This window comes from Sesamum indicum, linkage group LG8, assembly GCF_026168435.1.
Source record: "Sesamum indicum cultivar Baizhima isolate 11 linkage group LG8, ASM2616843v1, whole genome shotgun sequence".
Classification (NCBI taxonomy): Eukaryota; Viridiplantae; Streptophyta; class Magnoliopsida; order Lamiales; family Pedaliaceae; genus Sesamum; species Sesamum indicum.
In genome coordinates this window covers 4,827,103-4,847,174 of record NC_142664.1, presented here as the reverse complement: position 1 = coordinate 4,847,174, position 20,072 = coordinate 4,827,103, and the positions used below count along the sequence as shown (strand labels likewise).

At 34.4% G+C, this 20,072-nt stretch overlaps 1 protein-coding gene across 5 annotated transcripts; it reads left to right on the top strand.

The window, feature by feature from the left end:
- The first annotated feature begins 1,292 nt into the window (after nt 1–1,292).
- On the top strand, nt 1,293–19,217 carry LOC105167762 (inositol hexakisphosphate and diphosphoinositol-pentakisphosphate kinase VIP2-like). 5 transcript variants are annotated; one of them, XM_011087581.3, is made up of 31 exons: nt 1,293–1,530; nt 1,670–1,787; nt 1,951–2,010; nt 2,177–2,223; nt 2,389–2,472; nt 3,177–3,240; nt 3,763–3,916; nt 5,272–5,342; nt 6,163–6,267; nt 6,685–6,777; nt 7,366–7,440; nt 8,092–8,177; nt 8,506–8,712; nt 8,791–8,890; nt 8,967–9,037; nt 9,203–9,284; nt 12,404–12,562; nt 12,724–12,766; nt 13,228–13,310; nt 13,471–13,533; nt 13,617–13,691; nt 13,972–14,097; nt 14,211–14,452; nt 14,580–14,624; nt 15,037–15,103; nt 15,336–15,407; nt 16,013–16,266; nt 16,429–16,486; nt 17,256–17,423; nt 17,879–17,953; nt 18,238–19,217. In XM_011087581.3, exons 2-31 carry the CDS (start codon nt 1,722–1,724, stop codon nt 18,499–18,501), a joined length of 3,159 nt encoding a protein of 1,052 aa, XP_011085883.1. In that variant the 5' UTR covers nt 1,293–1,530; nt 1,670–1,721; the 3' UTR covers nt 18,502–19,217. The 5 variants fall into 5 exon arrangements, with proteins under 5 accessions (XP_011085883.1, XP_011085882.1, XP_020551972.1 ...); XM_011087580.3 differs by having other exon boundaries at nt 1,670–1,805; XM_020696313.2 differs by lacking the exon at nt 1,293–1,530 and having other exon boundaries at nt 1,728–1,787; nt 2,161–2,223.
- The last annotated feature ends 855 nt before the right edge of the window (nt 19,218–20,072 follow it).

The following is a 20,072-nucleotide window of genomic DNA, read 5'->3' as shown; positions in this document are numbered from 1 at the left end:
CATGCGTAATGCAAAGTGTTTATTGTTCGATTTATCAAGTAAATATTTTCACCACGAATATAAACGCCAATAAAATCATTTCAACACACAGATGTAGTGCATGTACTAAATTCATAATCTATTTATTTAATATAAACAAATCCATTCCACACCAAAGCAAATGAGATTTATTTGTTTTTCTAAAACTTAATTGTTTTATATGTATTATATATTATTTAATATATAATATATGTCAAATGTAATCAATAAGTACTACTAAAAAATAATTATTAACTTGTGAAACTATTGATATTAAAGATATTTACTATCAATTCTACTTAGTAAAAATGTTTAAAACTTTTCTACCTAACGGGAATACTGTAGCAGTTGCGTATACTGAGGACAATATATCAATACTATATACCTAGTTCGAATATAAAAGTCTTATGAATGTATTTTCAACATGTTAGTATAGTGCATTTAACTCTTAATTATAATTTTTTTCAACTTAGACTATTTAAATAATTTGTACTCAAAATTTTTCCTATTTCAACGAAATATTTGAGAAATTTTAAAATTGAGGATAATATACGAATAATACATACTTAATTCTAAAAATTTTATTTGAATTTTATATATTATGCTTTTTCATTCCAAAGATAAAGTATCATTTTGGAGACAATACTACAATGTATTTAATTATGCATTAAATTAGTAATTATTATTTAAAATGTAAATTCCTCAACAAAGAAAATTACTTAACATAAATATATATACTATATTTCACTAACAAACAAAATACTATATACATATGCATATGTATCAATAAATAAATATATAGATTTAAAGACATATTTGACAATGAATTACTCCCAAATCCCAACATCAAACCTACACCACTTATTTTACACAATTTTATATTATATCAAAACACAAATCCAAACATACCATCTATCTCAAATACATACTTAGTTATTTCTATTTTTCTCTCTCTATCTCCAAAATACCAAAACAAAACACTCGAAATACTAATCCAAATATAATGAATGTTTTTGGACTATTTATATTATATAAAGTTTTATTTTAATTTAGAAAAAAGAAGAAAAAAAGAAAATAATAACATCCTTATCCTCCTCACATATCCATGTGTATGCGAGTATATCCCATAAAATCTACGAGTCCACTTGTTACGAAGGATAATGATGCAACCGGTTTTTATATTTGGTTAAGAAACAAACATAGGGAAAAGAGACTGGAACTTTATTGTGATGGACAATGACAGGGACTCGCAGTATAAGGGTCTCACAATCTATAATCCGTCCTTTTCAAAATATCCCAAACGCCTTCCGTGCCCTTTTTGTATATCCTGGAATCATCTCCTTTTCCCCACCTAAACCACTCACCCACACTTCGTTTTTATGTTGTCACATGTCGCGCCGTTTTCTTCCTCTTTTCTCCGCTATTTCTCGTGATTTTTGACTGCCAGCAAAGCGTCGTCTCTGTCAGATACGCATTCGTTACTTCTGTTCCGATACGTACTCTGCATCTCAGGTAAGATATTCTTGTGCTTCTTTTTAGCGCATTTTTCTTTTTTTGGTCTGTGTATTTGATGTTTGTTTTTAGTATGAAGGAGTCAATGTCGGTGTAGTGTTTTTTACTTTTTTGCTTTTTTTGGATGAGTTTTGAGCAGTGAAGGAAGAGAGAGGCGTATTTTTTGAGATTTTCGTAGTTTCCAGTTGGAAATGGGCGGGGAAGAGGATGCTGTGAAGAAGAAAATAACGATAGGAGTGTGTGTATTGGAAAAGAAGGTGAAGTGCGGCTCCGAGGTTTTGTTCGTTTTGTCTTCAAAATTACTCTGCACAAAACCATGCACCGTTAGTTGGAATACTGTTGATGAGTACTAATATCAATTTGTTTGTTTCTTTTCCGCTTCATTTTTGCTGCTCTTTTGGCTATTTCGATTTGTTTTAGGCTTCCTCTGCACCGATGTTGCAGATTTTAGAGAGACTACAGGCATTTGGAGAATTTGAGGTAGTTAATTGGTTTTTAATTTTGGCAAATTTTAGCAATACAATGCGATGAAATAAGATAAGGAAATTATTGCAATGGTGATAATCATAAAATTATTAGTTGAATGTCAGTTCCTGGTTTATTAGTACTTTTTGTAATGATAAACAATAGATCCTGAATGGTGCAGATTGTGCATTTTGGGGACAAAGTAATCCTTGAAGAGCCTATAGAGAGGTGAATTTTCTGTCGTTGGATTTAGTGTTGTTGTAATGATGATAAGTTTTGCTAGTTTTCCTATGAGTTCTTCTATCTCTAAGACCGTGTCAATTGTCAAGAATTTTATAAGTTGTAAACTGTCAACTGACGCCTGGTTGATAATATTGTTGGTCTCAAGTGCAGCTGGCCTATATGTGAGTGCCTGATTGCCTTCTATTCAACTGGATATCCATTGCAAAGGGCCGAGGCATATGCTGCACTTAGAAAGTAAGTTGACATCTGATTGTTCTTCTTATTCCATCTCACATGACTATTATCCCACATTATGCAGAACAAGAAAAAAAAATTCGTAAGCCACGGTTAGCATACTAGTCAAGGCAACTTTGTGCTTATTGTTACCAAATTATGAGCACACCATCAGAATGTGATAAATACCGTCAACCATCATAATTATCATTTTATATTTCTGATAAGTAATCTTGCTATAGCCTTCGGGCTAAACTCTTTAGTATAAGCTTCAAAATTTCAACCATTAAAGGAACAACAGGAACTACCAACATTGATAAGACTATAAATCCATCCCACTCTATGTCGTTGTGTACAAATGTTGGAAAAAAGAAAAAAAAATAAAGAATGAATTCATCAAACTTGTAAGATGATTTGCTTCAATGACTTCTAGGATTGACTTTGATTCAACTGTTTTTGTGTAAGTTGTGGAGTAATTTGCGAAGGGTGGGTGGAAATATGGAGGGCCCTAGGTGAAGTGGGTTGTGGAAGTTGAGAGTTTGATGACTTTTAACTGCGTTTCTTCAGAGAAAAGTGCAATTATGTTATCTTGACTGGGAGCTTTCTTATCTGATATGTTTTTCTTTAGTTTTAATCTTAATGAAATTATTTGGGATACATTATCTAGCCTTTTCATATCTCTAAGTAACCATTGGTGTGCGTCTTTATCACTTTGTATGGTGTAGGCCTTTCCTTGTAAATGAGTTGGGGCAACAACATCTTCTTCATGATCGAAGAAAAGTGTATGAGGTTCGCATCTTTTAGTCTCTTGGAGAAATTCCATATTCATGTATGTTTTTCTTTCCCATTTCTGTAGTTGTCTGATTGCCAAGAAAAATATTTCAATAAACATACCTATTTGGTTTGAGCACACGACGAACCTGGTGGTGTTTCAATTTGCAGCTAGTTCACAAATTATTTGATTGCTACCGACAAATTAAAATTAATACCTTCTTGATTCCCTCCTATCCTAATGCCCCACCATTTTCCCCTTTTTGGTTCTTAGCTTATACCTCTCAATTTCCCATCTTGAATCCAGTTCTTATTATTGTTTGCTATTACATTGTTCAATAAGATGTATGCACATCAAAGTAAAGCATTTTATGGAATATCTTTTTCTCTTTGGAAAGTATGCATTTTTTTTCTTAATTGCTCTCTTTCGGCATTGACTTCAGAAGCTAAGCATTACTCTTATTAACTGTTCTTTTTCTTTCTCCTTTTCTGGTGGGTTTTATGGTGGTGGTGGCTTGGTTTATTTGATGGGCATTCCAGCGGCTTGAAATGTATGGAATTCCTGTTCCAAGATATGCTTTAGTTAACCGGGACTTTCCAAATCAAGAGCTGGATTATTTTGTTGAGGAGGAAGATTTTGTTGAGGTCCATGGAAATCGATTCTGGAAGCCTTTTGTGGAGAAGCCTGTCGATGGTAAGATTATGATGCATAATATATAACAAATCTTGGCCCTTTGTATTATTGCCTTTTCTTTGTAATGCTTTCCTAGTCATGTCATTCACAAAATTATGGGTGCCACTGTTTCATCCAGGTTGCTGATATTCTGAGTTTGCTACTGATTTGAATGAACTCATGGACCCTCTGCTGTAATTACAACTTAGAACATCTTTATCCAAATTTCTATTTTGAATTGTTAAATCATTTTTTTTACCTATACAACGTCCACTTGCACCTATTGGTTGTTTAGGAATGTGCTACGCGTTGATTAAGCTTGAAATGACATCAGTTGAGGCAGCTTTGCATGCCTCTATACCTTTCAGGCCACACTGCTACATATTTACAGGCATCTCATAAAAAGAAGAGTGCAAATTGCAGCTGGCTTTCCTTAATAGTTGCCTTTTGCGGCAAGTTTTGTTTAGGAACTGAGTTTGTTTAATGTGCTCTTATGGCCTTTGCATTTACTATACTGCATGGTATTTTCTACCAAATGAAGTTAGTGTTGTCAGGGATGTTCCAGTGCAGTGGAAAATTAATTAAAATTCTGCAAGGCAATGAATGCTGGAGAATTTATCTTAAAAACCAAAAAATAGGAAGAATATGATACTGGAAACTAAACAATGATTGTTTGTCCTTATGCTAGATAAAACAACGATTTTTTGTCCTTATTGCTGCAAAGAATAATTATGATTTATTTACATAAAACAATCATGAAATTTCATGAGGAATGTATGGTGAATAGTCTTGGTGGTAGTTTGTACATGTGAATGAAATTGCTAATGCAGCTAAAATTTGAGGTTTAAAGGAACTAGGAAATGAGAGGTTTTACCCCATTAGTAACCTATTCTCATTGTAGTCAAAACAAGAAATCTACTTGGTTGCTGTCTGCTTCGAATGCTATATGTGTTGTGTAACTTCCATCATATTTATTTGGTTAAAATAACCATTACTTAAATTTTGTGCAACAGAAGAATTTTAGGACATTGGTTTTGTTTATAAGATCCGTACATGAATTCTAGTCAAATCTTGAATATTTGATCTACCCTCAGATCCACCCATATAGTTTTACCTTGGTGTGATTCTTCTGACTCAACAGAATCTTTTTACTTTCTTAGAAAGAAATCACGTACATGTGAATCTGATTTTTTGAGATCAGTAGTTTTACACTTTCTTTAATGCTTTCACCTTTGACTTTTCTAAATTTAATTTTTGATGTGAAGTTGTCAGCATGGTAATGGCAACACGCTACTTGATCACATTATCCAGTATTTCATGCTTTTTGATATTATACTCTAGAAATGACTGCCAATTTTCATCCCCGTTTTCTGAAGGTGATGATCACAGTATAATGATATATTACCCTAGTTCAGCTGGTGGCGGAATGAAGGAGTTGTTCAGAAAGGTGAGAATTCCGACAGATGTATAGAGTTCATTTTCTCTTAGACATTAGTGCTTGTGCATCATTACATCTTTCAATCCCCATTATCATGTCGTGTGAGAACTTTGACCTGTTTAGATTACTAATGCTTTGTAAAAGGATTGGTAAATGTGCAAAGCCCACTGGTCCTTGAATGCTTTTGTGCAATCGAAATTCGCCAGACGTAATTTTCTCCCAAAATTTTGATTTTGCACTATGTCTTTATGTTGAGTCTCGGGATAGTCAATAGTTCTGGAGTTGGTATTTATTATAACATCTTTTGGGGAAGCAATTGATTTTCATGGTTTCTGCTGCAGCAAAATTTTAGTAGTTACAGATGAACTTGTGGAAGTATGTGGAGGATGAGTTCTTCTATATGATTTAATAAGCATGTGATTGTCATTTTATATTTATTGGGATTCACTTATTCGTTTTCTCTTAAAACTAAACATTTTTTGCTCAACGAGTATTAGAATTTCCTCGTACTTAAGGTCATAAACTGTTTGTTTTTATTTTTATTGGCCTCTCTTGTTTTATACGTTTTATTTGGTTAAGAAAGCCGCTTTAATCAGTTGAAGTAAAATGATGAGTTTGGTTGGCAATTGGATAACTTGTTTTGATAATTCAATAATATTTGATCACAAATATTTTGCGTATCTGGTCACTGGAATCAGATCATGATCAAATGTTTCAAATTGAAAAGCGCCTTAATGTTCATTGCTGGTGTTGATTAGGAACCTAATGATGTTTTATGTTGTACTTTGTTATTGGGGGATAATTATGGATCTTTTTTATTCTTTTACAGGTTGGTAATCGCTCGAGTGAGTTTCATCCAGAGGTTAGAAGGGTGAGACGTGAAGGGTCTTATATATATGAGGAATTTATGCCGACTGGGGGAACAGATGTGAAGGTTGTATCACCTTATAAATTTGTAATTTATAGATGTACTGGATTTTCTATACTTGATACCACTAGCAATTTACTTATGCATGCTGGAGTTTTTCCCTTGTGTTCTTAGGACATATACATGCTAGTTACAGGAACACCTTGATTTTTAGTATTACATGCTGGTTGCTGGAAATGGTTTTTTTTGTCAAGTTTGTCTTACTGTCCTTTCTGCTGGTCATCTCCCATCCTGTATGTGTGCCCCCTTTCTTGTTCTACCCTAGGAAAGTAGATTGTCAATAATAAAAAGAAGGGGTGAAGAGAAATCATCTTCTTAGGCTCTTTATCCATTTGATATTATTGTCTTGATGCTGTTTGAAGTCTGGAAGGGTATTCTTGTCTACATTTAATTAAACAAATACGTCTGACTATTGTATCTCAGGTGTACACAGTCGGCCCTGAGTATGCTCATGCGGAGGCAAGGAAATCTCCTGTGGTTGATGGTGTTGTTATGAGAAATCCTGATGGTAAAGAAGTAAGTCATTCACAGATGTATGAACTACGAAACTTGATAATGATTTCATGCATTTGGCTTTTTCTTCCACTTTTAGGAAATAAATGAATAAAGTGAAGCGTTTATTTTATGTTGTTTATTAAAATCTTAATATATGTGTTACTGAACACAGTGCAACATTTTGTACCACTCGGTACAGGCAGAGATACAGAATTTCATAACCATTGCTTACTTTTGCTGCCCTAAAGCTGTTCCCTGGAATCCTAGAAGCCAGAAGAAATAAAGATAATAGAGATCAGTGTCTCCTTCTTCTTAAAGTTTCTATGATATAGATACAACCAATACACCGTAATTTGTAGCCCATGGATAGCAAAAATCTGTTTCAACTTTATATTTTCCCCTTCTCAAGTTGCATATTTTAATAATTATCTGATCCAGGTGCAAACTTAAGTTTGAGTGCACTGTATGGTTTGTATTCATTGTAACAACAAAATAAAGGTACTGAATCTTGATAGCTCCAACTTGTCTGCAAGCCACATCTAGTCGATTACTGGTGAACTTCTTTGATTATTCACTATCTTTAATTTAAATTGCTTGCTTTCTTTTCAGGTCAGATATCCTGTTCTACTTACTCCTACTGAGAAGCAAATGGCAAGAGAGGTGTGCGTTGCATTTAGGCAAGCTGTAAGTCAATATGAAACTTAAAATGTGAATTTCTTTTTGAAATGCCATTTCATTTGTATGTGAAAATTTTATTATGCAAATCATTGTGAAACAGCTTTCAGTAACTGAGCTCGCTCTAGATGTCTCTCCTGCCTCCTGCAGCTTGCACCACCATAATATACTTTTCTGCTTTGAGATAATTCTTTGAATGTTTTGGATCGACTTCAAGTGAAGTTCTATGGCCAGAATTAATAAATGTATAGACTTGAGTATGATGTTTCCTTTCTAGCTGGGACTTCTATTTTTCTCTGGGTGGTGCTACACCAGGTGGTTGCTTTGTTATGACATACTTTTTACCAATTTTTGTCTTTCAATTGCTCTTATTGGACTTCTCATTTGTTATTTCCTCATACATGCAACAAATTTTCCTGACATAATAACTTCGATCTATGGAAGGGTGGCCAACTGGTCTTAGTGCGTACGACACACTAATTAAGATTTTATTGTTCGGTCCAGCTGTTTAATCCATGTAATTAACTCATAGCTAATGTATTCACTACATTTAGTTTGCTTGGAGGATATATGCCTGTGATACCATCAGGAAATCTTTCTTTTCAGAGTCTATGTGGCAATGCTTGCTTAACAGATAACTTTCTTTTGATATTGTTTCAGGTTTGTGGATTTGATCTTTTACGCTGCGAGGGACGATCCTATGTTTGCGATGTTAATGGATGGAGCTTTGTTAAGAACTCTTACAAGTAACATTTCTGGTTGATTTCATTTTCCTTGATTGGTCAACTTCGTAACAAGTTAGTAGATGGACTTTAACTAGGAATCATTCTCAAAAGTATCTGTGGTCCTGTTTCAAGAATAAAGTCTATATGCTGACCTTTTTTGAGTTTATGGACTGTGGTTATGTGGGCTTTAAAAGTCAGAGCATCAGTTAACCCAGAAGTTCTGCATACACTTCTATTACCTTTATTTCCTGATATTTGCCTTCTACTTTTCTCCTTTTCTCCTTTTCTATTCTTCTGCTTTTTGTTTCTCTTTTTCCTTGTAAATGTTGGTTATTTGTATTAAATGCAGATATTATGACGATGCTGCATGTGTTTTGAGGAAGATGTTTCTTGATGCAAAAGCCCCACATCTTTCTTCAACAATTCCTCCTACTCTACCATGGAAGGTAAATGAGCCAGTGCAGCCTTCTGAAGGACTAACACGACAAGGAAGTGGGCTAATTGGGACATTTGGGCAATCTGAAGAGCTACGTTGTGTGATTACCATTATTCGTCAGTAAGATGTCACTTCTGCTACTGTCTGTTCTGGTATTTCATGTCTTAGTCTCCTTCGACATCATTGTTTGCTTTACAGTGGTGACAGAACTCCAAAGCAGAAAGTGAAGTTGAAAGTTACCGAGGAAAAGCTTTTGAATTTGATGTTAAAATACAATGGGGGAAGACCTAGAGCAGAGGTGCTTATTGTTATCTTTAGCATCACGTACAATTAATGTGTTTTAGCTGGCTAACCTCCCTTGCATGGTTCTGCAGACAAAGCTGAAAAGTGCTGTTCAGTTGCAGGATCTCTTGGATGCAACACGAATCTTAGTTCCTCGTACTAGGTATAGAAAGAATGTTTCTTGATCTAATTCTCTCAACTAATTAACTTGTGAATATGCTAGTATTCTAAAGAACAGTAATTATGCCAAGGTTCAGTGCAACAACTTAGTCTGCCTGTTGAATATTCTGTGAGATCACTCTGTACTGATGATAAAATTATCATCCAGACCTGGTCGTGAAAGTGATAGTGAAGCTGAAGACATTGAGCATGCTGAAAAGCTTCGCCAAGTGAAAGCAGTGCTTGAGGAGGTCAGTTTAAATATGTGACATTTTGGATATAAATTCTCTTAGTTTAGTTTTTTGTTGAAAAGTTGAAAGTTGGTCATTTTAATAGGGTTCAAATTTGAAGTAAGGAATTAAGTAATTGTATTATTAACTAATCCAACAATTAAGAGCTATTTATTTTGACAGATTAAAAATAACGTGTCTAATTAATATTGACCAATAAGATACTAAATATTCTTTTAACTGGTAAAATTACTGAATTTTGTTATTGCACTAAGAAAACTGGTGAAAGTAATTATTTGTTTGTAACAACTGAGCTATTGTTTTGATTGAAAGTAATTTTAATCTAATCAAAGATTCAAGAATTAGTTAGTTACCAAGGAAAACCTTTAATTATTATTAGATATGTAGATTCTAATTCTGCAGGTTCTCAAAATTTTGCTAGGCCTTTATTTATCAGCAGGCTGTGCCAACTTTTTTCCATGATGGAACTTGTTGACAGAAAGTACTCGATTCTTTAACTTCTTGATATGCAAATTTGGTGGTGACTGATTGTTAGTTCCTCATACTGGAGGTTAGACGATCTCCAAATCCATGGGGCTGTAGAAGATCTCCTCACCTCCTCTTTAATCACTTTCCATCTTATAAGAAATTCACCTTTAAAACAATAAAGTAAACCATATTTTACTTGATGTACTATGTAAACATCTCACAATGATGTATGTCATCAAAATTCTATATTTAACCGTCAATATTAGTATTTATAAATATAAGGAAAGGAGAAAGTGAAAGTTCTAGTTATTACAAAACTTAAAATATAAATTCAGTGAAAGCTTAGAATCTATATTATTATGTAGCTACGGCTCTCAACTCTAGGTATGAGTGTCGACCCACATAGTAATACTATTGATCTGCTTATGATGTAATTCTGTTAGTTAGTGTGACTTATCCCCGCAAAATAAATGGCAAAGAATGAGTTGTATACTCAAATAAGTGTCTACTCAATAAGTATAGTTAATGAGCTTATACATATATACATATGCAACAAATATGATCATACCAACCAACAAATATTTGTTAACACGTACTCACAGTCATATATTAGGCCACGACATAATATCTAACGTTTTAGTTTATTTTCTTAGGCCCTGCTTACCAAAGTTGGAGTGCATCACTCAATACGGCTAACATCACCTCAATCACAATATCTCTTTTTTTTTTTCTCGAATATCACACAGTACACCGCTCGTATGATATCTCATTATCAGTGATACCACACAGTATATAGCTCGTATGATATCCCATCATCAATCATACCACACAACACACAACTCATATGATATGTCCCATCATCTCCATTGATCAATGACAACACATAGTTCGTCATTAATTATATCATCATAAGCCATTGCAGTATGCTCTTAGTTAGGTAAGCCATCTTTTTATTTCAATTCACAACAACAATATCATTAACTTCATCATTCAATTTTAACAATTATTTTCTCATCAATAGCTTTCTCATTTGATTGCGTTCAACAATCAGTTATACAATCACATAATCATTCATGTGACATCCGTACAACATAATTACAGATAAACACATAATAACAATTTCGCAAATATCAAGGTAATCCAATAAATAATCAACATTCATGATAAAATCTACAAACAACAAATGTATAATGTTTATATATGTATACATTTAATTAGTTATACTTACCTCAAATTTCAAACGATTACATTAATAGAAGGAACAACTCAAATCTCTTCTTTATCCTCATGTCCTATAGCAAACTTTAATAATACAATCAATACATTGTACATATTTTAAAATCTGACTAAAATATTATATAATATTCATATATTTTTCACTAATCTTTTAATATTTCACTTATATTGGAATTCGAAAATTTATTCCAATTTCTTTTATACAACTAGACATTCTAAGTTCCCTTGGATATATCTAATTTTATTAGTTCATAAGAATTTATTTTATAAAATCCCTCATATTTTTATAGCTACTATTCTTAATAATATTTCTAAATTAGATTATTAACAAAACTCATTTTTTTTTCAATAACCATAATATTTCTCAAATATATTTATATTTCTTAAATATAATTTCTGAATATTTCTATTAATTTTCTATTAATTCCTCGCTACTATAGAATTTAATTAAATATCAATATGTATAATTAAGCATTTGGTTAATATACTCGATGAAATTGAGTAAACTAATTATAGTAATAGTTAAATTTAAAAAATCAAGTAATTTAATTAATGAACTATAACATTCTTAAGTTAAATGTGATACTTAATCGGTAACTAATTTAATAGTCAAACTCATAAAATTTTCTGGTTAAAGATTACTTCAGTCATTAAAATTAAATAGAGTAAATGGACTAATTAAATAAAATAATTATGTAAAATAATAAAAATTTTAAGATCAAGATCTTACCTCAGTTTTCTTCTCCTGTGTGTGTTAATGTGTGTGTTTGTGTGATTTCATTTTTCTTTTCTTTTTATGTTTTGTGTGTGTGTCGTTATATTAAACCAAAAGAGGGAATGCAGTGAGGAGTGGCTTCACATGCCACTTTGCACCCTTTATTTATTTTTATTTAATTTAATTTAAAATTTTTACAGCATACCCATTACGCCCCCTTCTATTTTTCTTAATTAATATAATTTGTTCCCAAATATTATAATAAGCTCCAATTTATTCCATTCAAGTTTTAATATATTCCAGTTTCAATCTATAATAATTTACCAATTACTGTCTCAATTATGTATAAAATCCTATGGTCATTACTTCTTGACAATGTATTCACAATATACCAATAAAGAACTCACACAAGTAAAGAAGAATGTTATTTCGCTCACCATCTCTATTGTTAAATCCACCTCACTCCCTAATGTTGGAATCCTATGTGCATCAACGTCAGGTTTTGCCCATGCCCATGTAATTTCAACACTTCTACTTTTCCAGAAATATAAGATTTTAGCTTTGATTTCTTCATTTAGTGATGAACTTTATTTGGTGTTTGAATTTTATACATTTGTTATTCTATTCCCACTTTTTCAAGGGATTTCGTGGACATGGTTATAATGGTTATTTAAATGATTATTGATACTTGGGTATCCAGGGAGGGCATTTTTCTGGGATATATAGAAAGGTTCAACTTAAGCCATTAAAGTGGGTCAAGGTTCCAAAAGCTAATGGTGAAGGTGAAGAAGAACGACCTACGGAGGCCTTGATGGTTCTTAAATATGGTGGGGTTCTTACTCATGCTGGGAGAAAGCAGGTGAATATAGTTGTATCATGCCTGTTATTCTATATATTTTTCTCTCTGGTAATTAAGGAATCTTTTCTTTTCCCTTTTATGAGACAATAATTTGATCTGCATTTTTAGCTTATGCAATTGAATGTTTATGCTTTGCACTATGCTGATCATTTTCATGGCAGGCTGAAGAACTGGGCAGGTATTTTCGAAACAATATGTATCCAGGTTAGCGGACAGTTTCAAGATCTGCAGTTGTGTACTTCCCGCTTAATTCTGGCATTTGATCAAAATTTGTTTTGCTGGAATTCATGCATATTATATATGGGTAAAATTTATATAATGCTCCTTTCATTTGGGAAGTGTGGCTGAATATGAGTCATCCAGTGCAAGCAGCGTTTAGCTTTCAATCTTTCCTTCTCATGTTCCTTTGAAGTATATTTAATCAAAATTTCTTTTCATGGTTGGATTCTCTGTTTATTCTAGATAGTAGGACTGAAGTTTTAATGCATGTACACATATATATATTATATCTCTTAAAAACATGCTTTTGTTGTTCTTCACTTTGTGTGCATTTTATTTTTGAACCAGGCATGATGATCGTGCTCTTTGAATTTGGAGCTATTTCTCCTCATGTGCCAAAGTTATTAACTTCCTTTCTTTTTTATCTTTTGTGCTGTTTGTACCAGGTGAAGGTACTGGCCTGCTTCGCCTCCACAGTACATATCGTCATGACTTGAAAATATACAGCTCAGACGAAGGCCGCGTACAGGTTATGCTTCTAAATATAGTTGGTGTATTCAATGAATCTGCAATCTTTGGTCTGTTTATGTAAATTGCTTTTTTGGATTAGTTGGATATTTTTGTTGATTGTTACAAATTCTGCTGTTACTAAATGGTTATTTTCTCTTGTCATTGTTTACTATTGACAGATGTCAGCAGCTGCTTTTGCTAAGGGCCTTCTTGACTTGGAAGGACAACTAACCCCTATTTTGGTTGGTAACCTTAACATCTCTTACTACCGACATGTTCTTTTTGTAGGTGAGTTCACTCCTTTCTTTTCTTTTCTCTTTTCAAGGTTTCGCTTGTCAGCAAGGACTCCTCAATGTTGGATGGACTTGACAATGCCAGTATTGAGATAAAAGAAGCGAAGGTTTGACCTGATAGCTACAATTTGCTATTTCCCATGCTACAGTATATGGTTGGTGAACGGATAAGTTGGATATCACCACAACTCAGATAAATATTTCATTTAATCATTGGATGCAGCCATGGGCATCAATGATCTCAGTATAAGCTGCACGCATTTGAATTATATGCTTTCAGTTCTAAGCCCATCTATGTCTTGGAACACGAATTTTGTGGAAAATACTGGAACTTAGAGTTGTCCATGTCTAGTTTGTGAACTTTGTTTCTTGTTTTCTTTTTCCCAGGCCAGGTTAAGTGAGATTATAACTTCTGGAGCAAGAGCTGTTTATACCAGTGGCGAGCCAGATAAACCTTGGATGGTGGATGGAGCTGGTCTTCCTGCAAATGCATCTGAACTTTTACCGAAATTGGTAAGAAGTTCTAGCATCCTGTATAAGTCATCAGTTCATTTCCCATGCCACGTTTTTCCTATTGAGAGTGGTACTTTTAGTATGGGTTTTAGTGTGTTTATCATGAATATTAGGTGAAGTTAACGAAGAAGGTTACTGAACAAGTAAGACTTCTGGCCAAGGACGAAGATGAGGAGCTTGCTGAGGCAAACTCATATGATGTCATCCCACCATATGATCAAGCTAAGGCACTTGGTAAGACAAATATAGATGTTGATCGGATTGCTGCTGGCTTACCTTGTGGTAGTGAGGGATTTCTTCTCATGTTTGCTCGATGGAGAAAACTTGAGAGAGATTTGTATAATGAACGCAAAGGGTAAGTCTTCTTTGACCATTATCCGTTTTCTTATTTTCTTTTTGGACAATAATTAATGCTGCAGGTCGTACTTCTATATTCCTATGTGGCCGAAGTCTAACTAACTTATAATCGAGCACAATTGCAGGCGATTTGACATAACACAAATTCCTGATGTTTATGACTCTTGCAAGTAAGCAGTTGGCATTTCATTTTTGGTGATATGATTTATAATTCTCATGTCTATAAATTTCTTATGACTATATTCATCCATGAGGAATAATGGAGCATTGCTTGTGCCATGTGCTAAAATTTCATTCAGGCCTTTGTCGATCATTGCCTTCCTGTTACTTTTTGTATACTTTTTGGCGTTATGTGGGCTTTTAATAAGAAGACCTTTTCCAGTGGGGTGGGAAGTTTCTGTATGGCTACGCCAACTCAGTCAGAGCTTTATTCTGTTGGTGTATTAATATAGACAACATATTTTGTGTGGTGAAACATGCATGCCAACTTGCTCTTCAAATGTAGAGCTAGAGAGATTACACAACAGATCATGACCTTGGTATGTTCTGATGTTTCCGTATTGTGCCTTCCCATTTTGACAGATATGATCTCTTACATAATGCACATCTAAATCTAGAAGGATTAGATGAGCTCTTCAAAGTTGCCCAGGTATTAAATAGCCCACCTTTTGTAATGTATGTGAACTCTGCAGCCCCCTCCCCCCACTCCAATAGAAAAGGGAAATATAAAGGAGAAATTTCAAAACAATTCACTTTTTCAACTAATGTGATGAATTGTTTTTCACTCAGTGCCACAACTCCTTTCATTTGATTATAACATATTTTCTTTGAGGATGACCAAGTTATTAATTTTCAGTATTATGTGGCTCTTTTTTCTTTAGTTACTTGCAGATGGTGTTATTCCAAATGAGTACGGAATCAATCCATGGCAAAAGCTAAAGATTGGATCAAAGGTAAATTTAGCTCTAATTTTCAGATACCACAAAATGCATTTTCTCTTTTTTCCTTAGTTGAAACTCCCATCAAATTTGTTGCACTTTCCTCAATCTATATGTAAGTCTGTAAAGCTGGGAGCAATCTTGTTTGGTACATGAACCTATATGGGTTGAAAAGACTCGTCACAGGTAAAAAAAGTCGCTATAAATTCTCCATTTATGGTTCTATTAAATTTGAGGATGCCCATTATATGGATCCTTTATGCAGTACATAGAACTTCATCAACTAACTTGCCTGCAGATCTGATTGATAATAATAGCTATAAAAATATTAAGTCAGTGATTATTCATTTCACTTTCGGTGAATGTGTCGTGATGCTGCTGTAGAGACTTGCAATGGGTCTGAAGTTACAATATGGTATTCTTGCTACTTGGTTATGTGCTGTCATCTTGTCCAGAGTTCGATTTGGTTGTTACTTGTGAAAAACTATGGGCAAAATTATCTCATCAGGTCTATATACCTGACGATGTTCTCTTGAGTGTTTTTGACATTTTTTTCACTAGTTATAGTTCTCTTGGAACCATGTCATTTCCTTCATGCACAAACCTTTACGGAATCTCAGATTGCTCGGCGCTTGTTGGGAAAAATCTTAATTGATCTGAGAAACACACGTGAAGAGGCAATCAGTGTTGCAGAATTGAAGAGTAATCAAGACAATAGTTCAGCAGCTACTAGCACTGGGAAAGAAGACACAGATTACCATACAAAATCTCACAGTAGAATTGAAGGCTCAAGAAGAACTAGTTTTACTAGTGATATGTCAATGGATCAAGATGATGATGATGACAAAGAAACTAAATACCGCCTGGATCCAAAGTAAGATTGCGATATTTGCTCGTTACTCACAAGCACACAAAGTTCTAAACGTTTATAGTCTAGCATTGATCATTATAATTAGTATGGTCAAGCAAATTATCATTTAAAATGCTGAAGCCAATTGCAGTGCTTGTCAGTCATACATGTTTTTTCTCCTATCAGATATGCAAACGTGAAGACACCAGAGCGTCATGTGCGAACACGGCTATACTTTACCTCGGTGAGTACACGTGAACTGATTATTTTATTTCTTTCTCCCCAACTAACTCTGTTTCCTGTAGTTGTCTGTGTGAGTTATTGCTATTGTGGAAATTTAGTGTTATAGTCACAACTGTAGTGGGCTCCACAACTAGACATGTCTACAAGAGTGGTTACTTGCAGAATTCCATGACTCAGATCTCATTATTTTGTTCAACCATTGAACCATACTATTTCCTTGAGAAGTTATGGGTCTTGTAAGCTTGTAGAAAGGAGCGTAAAGGTACAAATGTTAGGGCTGCTGCAAGAATGCATCATTTTACTGTCAAATTCTTCCATCAAGTTGGGTTCCCATAATATGGATTCTTTATGTAACATATGCTTTGGCTGTATTTAATGTGGAAAATAGCTTTTGGGATCCACAGGCTAAATCCAGCATCAAATACTAGTGATGTTCAAGCATAAATTAGTTAACTAGGACACAATTGTAGATATGATGAGATATTTCATGTATAAAAATCTAGGAAAAAACATTGCGATGAGTTATGGTCTGAACTGGATTAGCCCATGTGAGTATTCACGATTCTTACGTCAACGGCTGCATGTTCTCTGTCTTTTTTGGGCATGACATTTGCTGCTTTCTGGTCCTTTTGAGTATGTAAAGACTCCAAAGATTTATTCTGGATATTCGTGTAACCTGTTGCGAGTTGCCTTTTATTGGGCTGGAATTATATGTGCTATTATCTGTCTCCAATCCAAATTAAACTGACCATTATTCTTTGAGATGACAGGAATCCCATATCCATTCGTTGATGAATGTTCTCCGTTATTGCAATCTGGATGAATCCCTTCAAGGAGAACCTAGCCTTGTTTGTGATAATGCTTTGGAGCGCTTGTATAAGACAAAGGAGCTTGATTACATGAGTTACATTGTATTGAGGATGTTTGAGAACACAGAGGTTCGTGCTTCAAATCTATTTTCTTTCCATTTTTCTTGTGAATATTCAAGTTTGTGTAACATTTGTTTGCACTTCACTCTTTTCTTTTCATGAACAATTTCTGAAACAAACCATTGCATAGTGGAACTCTTCCAACAGAGATATTTAGTTTGGTGCATTTTGATCTGCCCCCTTTGAATGTGCTAGAAGAAACTTAGATTATCAGAACTTAAAGGATTTGTTTATATGAGTCTAGAAAAGTCAAGAGGATATTTATTTGTTGATGCAAAACATCACTATAGAAGTACGCCTAAGCCTAAATAAATAGAGCTGGGGTAGTCCTATCTGTTCATTTGGCGTATCACACTTCAAATCAGAACAGAGATGTTGAATCATTACTGGTTGTTAATGTATCATGGTCTAATAGTTTATAATAAAAATTTGCCAGCACAATCAATATCTAAAATTGAATGCAGGTGGCTTTAGAAGATCCAAAGAGATTCCGCGTAGAGATGGCTTTTAGCCGGGGTGCAGACTTGTCCCCGTTGGAGGTAATCTTCAGCTCAGACATGATTTCAGGAATTCCTTTTGATGTTTTTAGGTTTCTGATTAATGGTGGCATCCGCTGCATGCTATTCTGAATATGGTACTACAGGTTGAAGACTTTGATTCCGTCCTTTAATTTGCCAAGCGCTTGAACTCATAACAACTCAACCAAAGAAATCAAGAACCATTGTTAATATAGGCAGTGAAAGGAATTATAGAATCACCTCTGAGTTTCTTCACGAGCTATTTTTACATTCTTCCCCCCTCCCCCCTTTCTTCATTTTGACAGAGAAAGGATAGCGAGGCAGCTTCATTGCATCAGGAGCATACCCTGCCAATAATGGGTCCTGAGAGGCTGCAGGAAGTAGGATCATATTTAACTTTAGAGATGATGGAGAAGATGATTCGTCCATTTGCAATGCCAGCTGAAGATTTTCCTCCTCCATCAATTCCTCAAGGATTCTCGGGCTACTTCTCCAAAAGTGCCGCAGTTTTAGAACGCCTGGTAAATCTCTGGCCCTTTAACAAGCATGGGAACACTAACGGTAAGTGATAACATAATTTCATGTATCCTTCCTGTGATGGGGGCTACACTTTTCACTACTTCAAGGCATCCGCCTCAGAACGGTTTGGAGCAACCTACAAGAACCCAAGAATCAAGCTGAAGAAATTATGAGGAATTGTGCCAATCAAAGCTAATAAACAATTTTGCTTTGTCTGCAACTGTTCTTTATTCGTTCATATATATAGTGGTTAGATGGTAAAATTAGAGGCTCTTCACCATGTTCCTGATTTCTGCCAAGTTTGGCATGGCTTAGAGTCTGCAACAGGGCAAACCCAGAATGCCAAAGTGATGAACTTCCAAGAAACCATTTCCATACAAGTTCGCTTATAGTTAAGCACACAATGCAGAGGTGCTGGCCTGCTGGACAGATCATTTGATGCACTGTTTCAACCCGATTCTTGAGAGTACCTTTACCAGGTGCAGAAATTGCAGCATACAATTCCGCAATCTTGCACTGTTTGAGTTGAATGGATCATGCCTATAATATTTAGTTGAGCTTGCGTGTAGTGTAATGTAAACTCCAGATTTTGCTGGTTGCCTGCCTGCCTGATCTATTCAGTTAACGATGGAAATGTCAGTGCTTTCTTCCCTTCTTGCATTTCTTCACGTTTTCTGGAATTTGGAATCCAAGGGATGGTGTAATGGACAGACGTCAAGTCACAGACTTTTATACTTCATCTATACAACCAATTTTTCCGACTGCAGACTAATACAAATGCCTATATTTCTGTGATGTTTGTTTCTTCAAAAAATGACGGGATCAATGAAGGATGACTTGTTCTATATATTGGTTGGATGAAATGAAGACCTCCAGCTCCATTTTCAGTTTGGTGGTATGAGAGGACAATGACTGAACTGAAAGGAATTCCGTATTTCTATAACTCGATTCTGCAAGAAAGGGCTTGATTATACAATGTTCTGTTAGATCCATGTATTCGTTTCAATGGGTTGAAGATCGCTGGTCCTGCTGAGTCCTCATCGAACAAATAAGCCAGATTAATACAAAGATGGACTAAAATAACAAAATATATTTGTAAAGATCTCAAAGCCATGAATTATGAGTGCATAAAACACCATAAAGCAAGAGGTAGTATTTTAGATTAAAGTCTAATATGGTGAATAAGAAAAATTTGTGGAAGTTAATTCACGTCTAAATTTTATTGACAGGACATGCTAATTAAGATTCGCAATTTTGAAATACATAGTCGATTTGTGCTCTAGAATTTGTTTATTATCTTTAAATGTTGATATTTATGAAAATAGTGAAATTAAAAATTTAGGAATCAGAATTAATATCAACAACTTTGGAGAACACGGGAGTCGCCAAAATAGTGTTCGTCTACATCGTGCAGAATTATGTGATCAAATCGTAACTTAGAAAATTTATGGAGTTTCTGAGAAGTACTAATCGGCTTTCCTTGGTTTCAACAGACGCAGTGCTGTGTTTGATGTTTCTTTTTCTTGTTTTTTAACATAACATAATATATTAGATAAAGCAAAAGCAAAGCTTCTGCAGGGACAGAGTATACATGGACGTTTTACATAGACGATTTACAAAA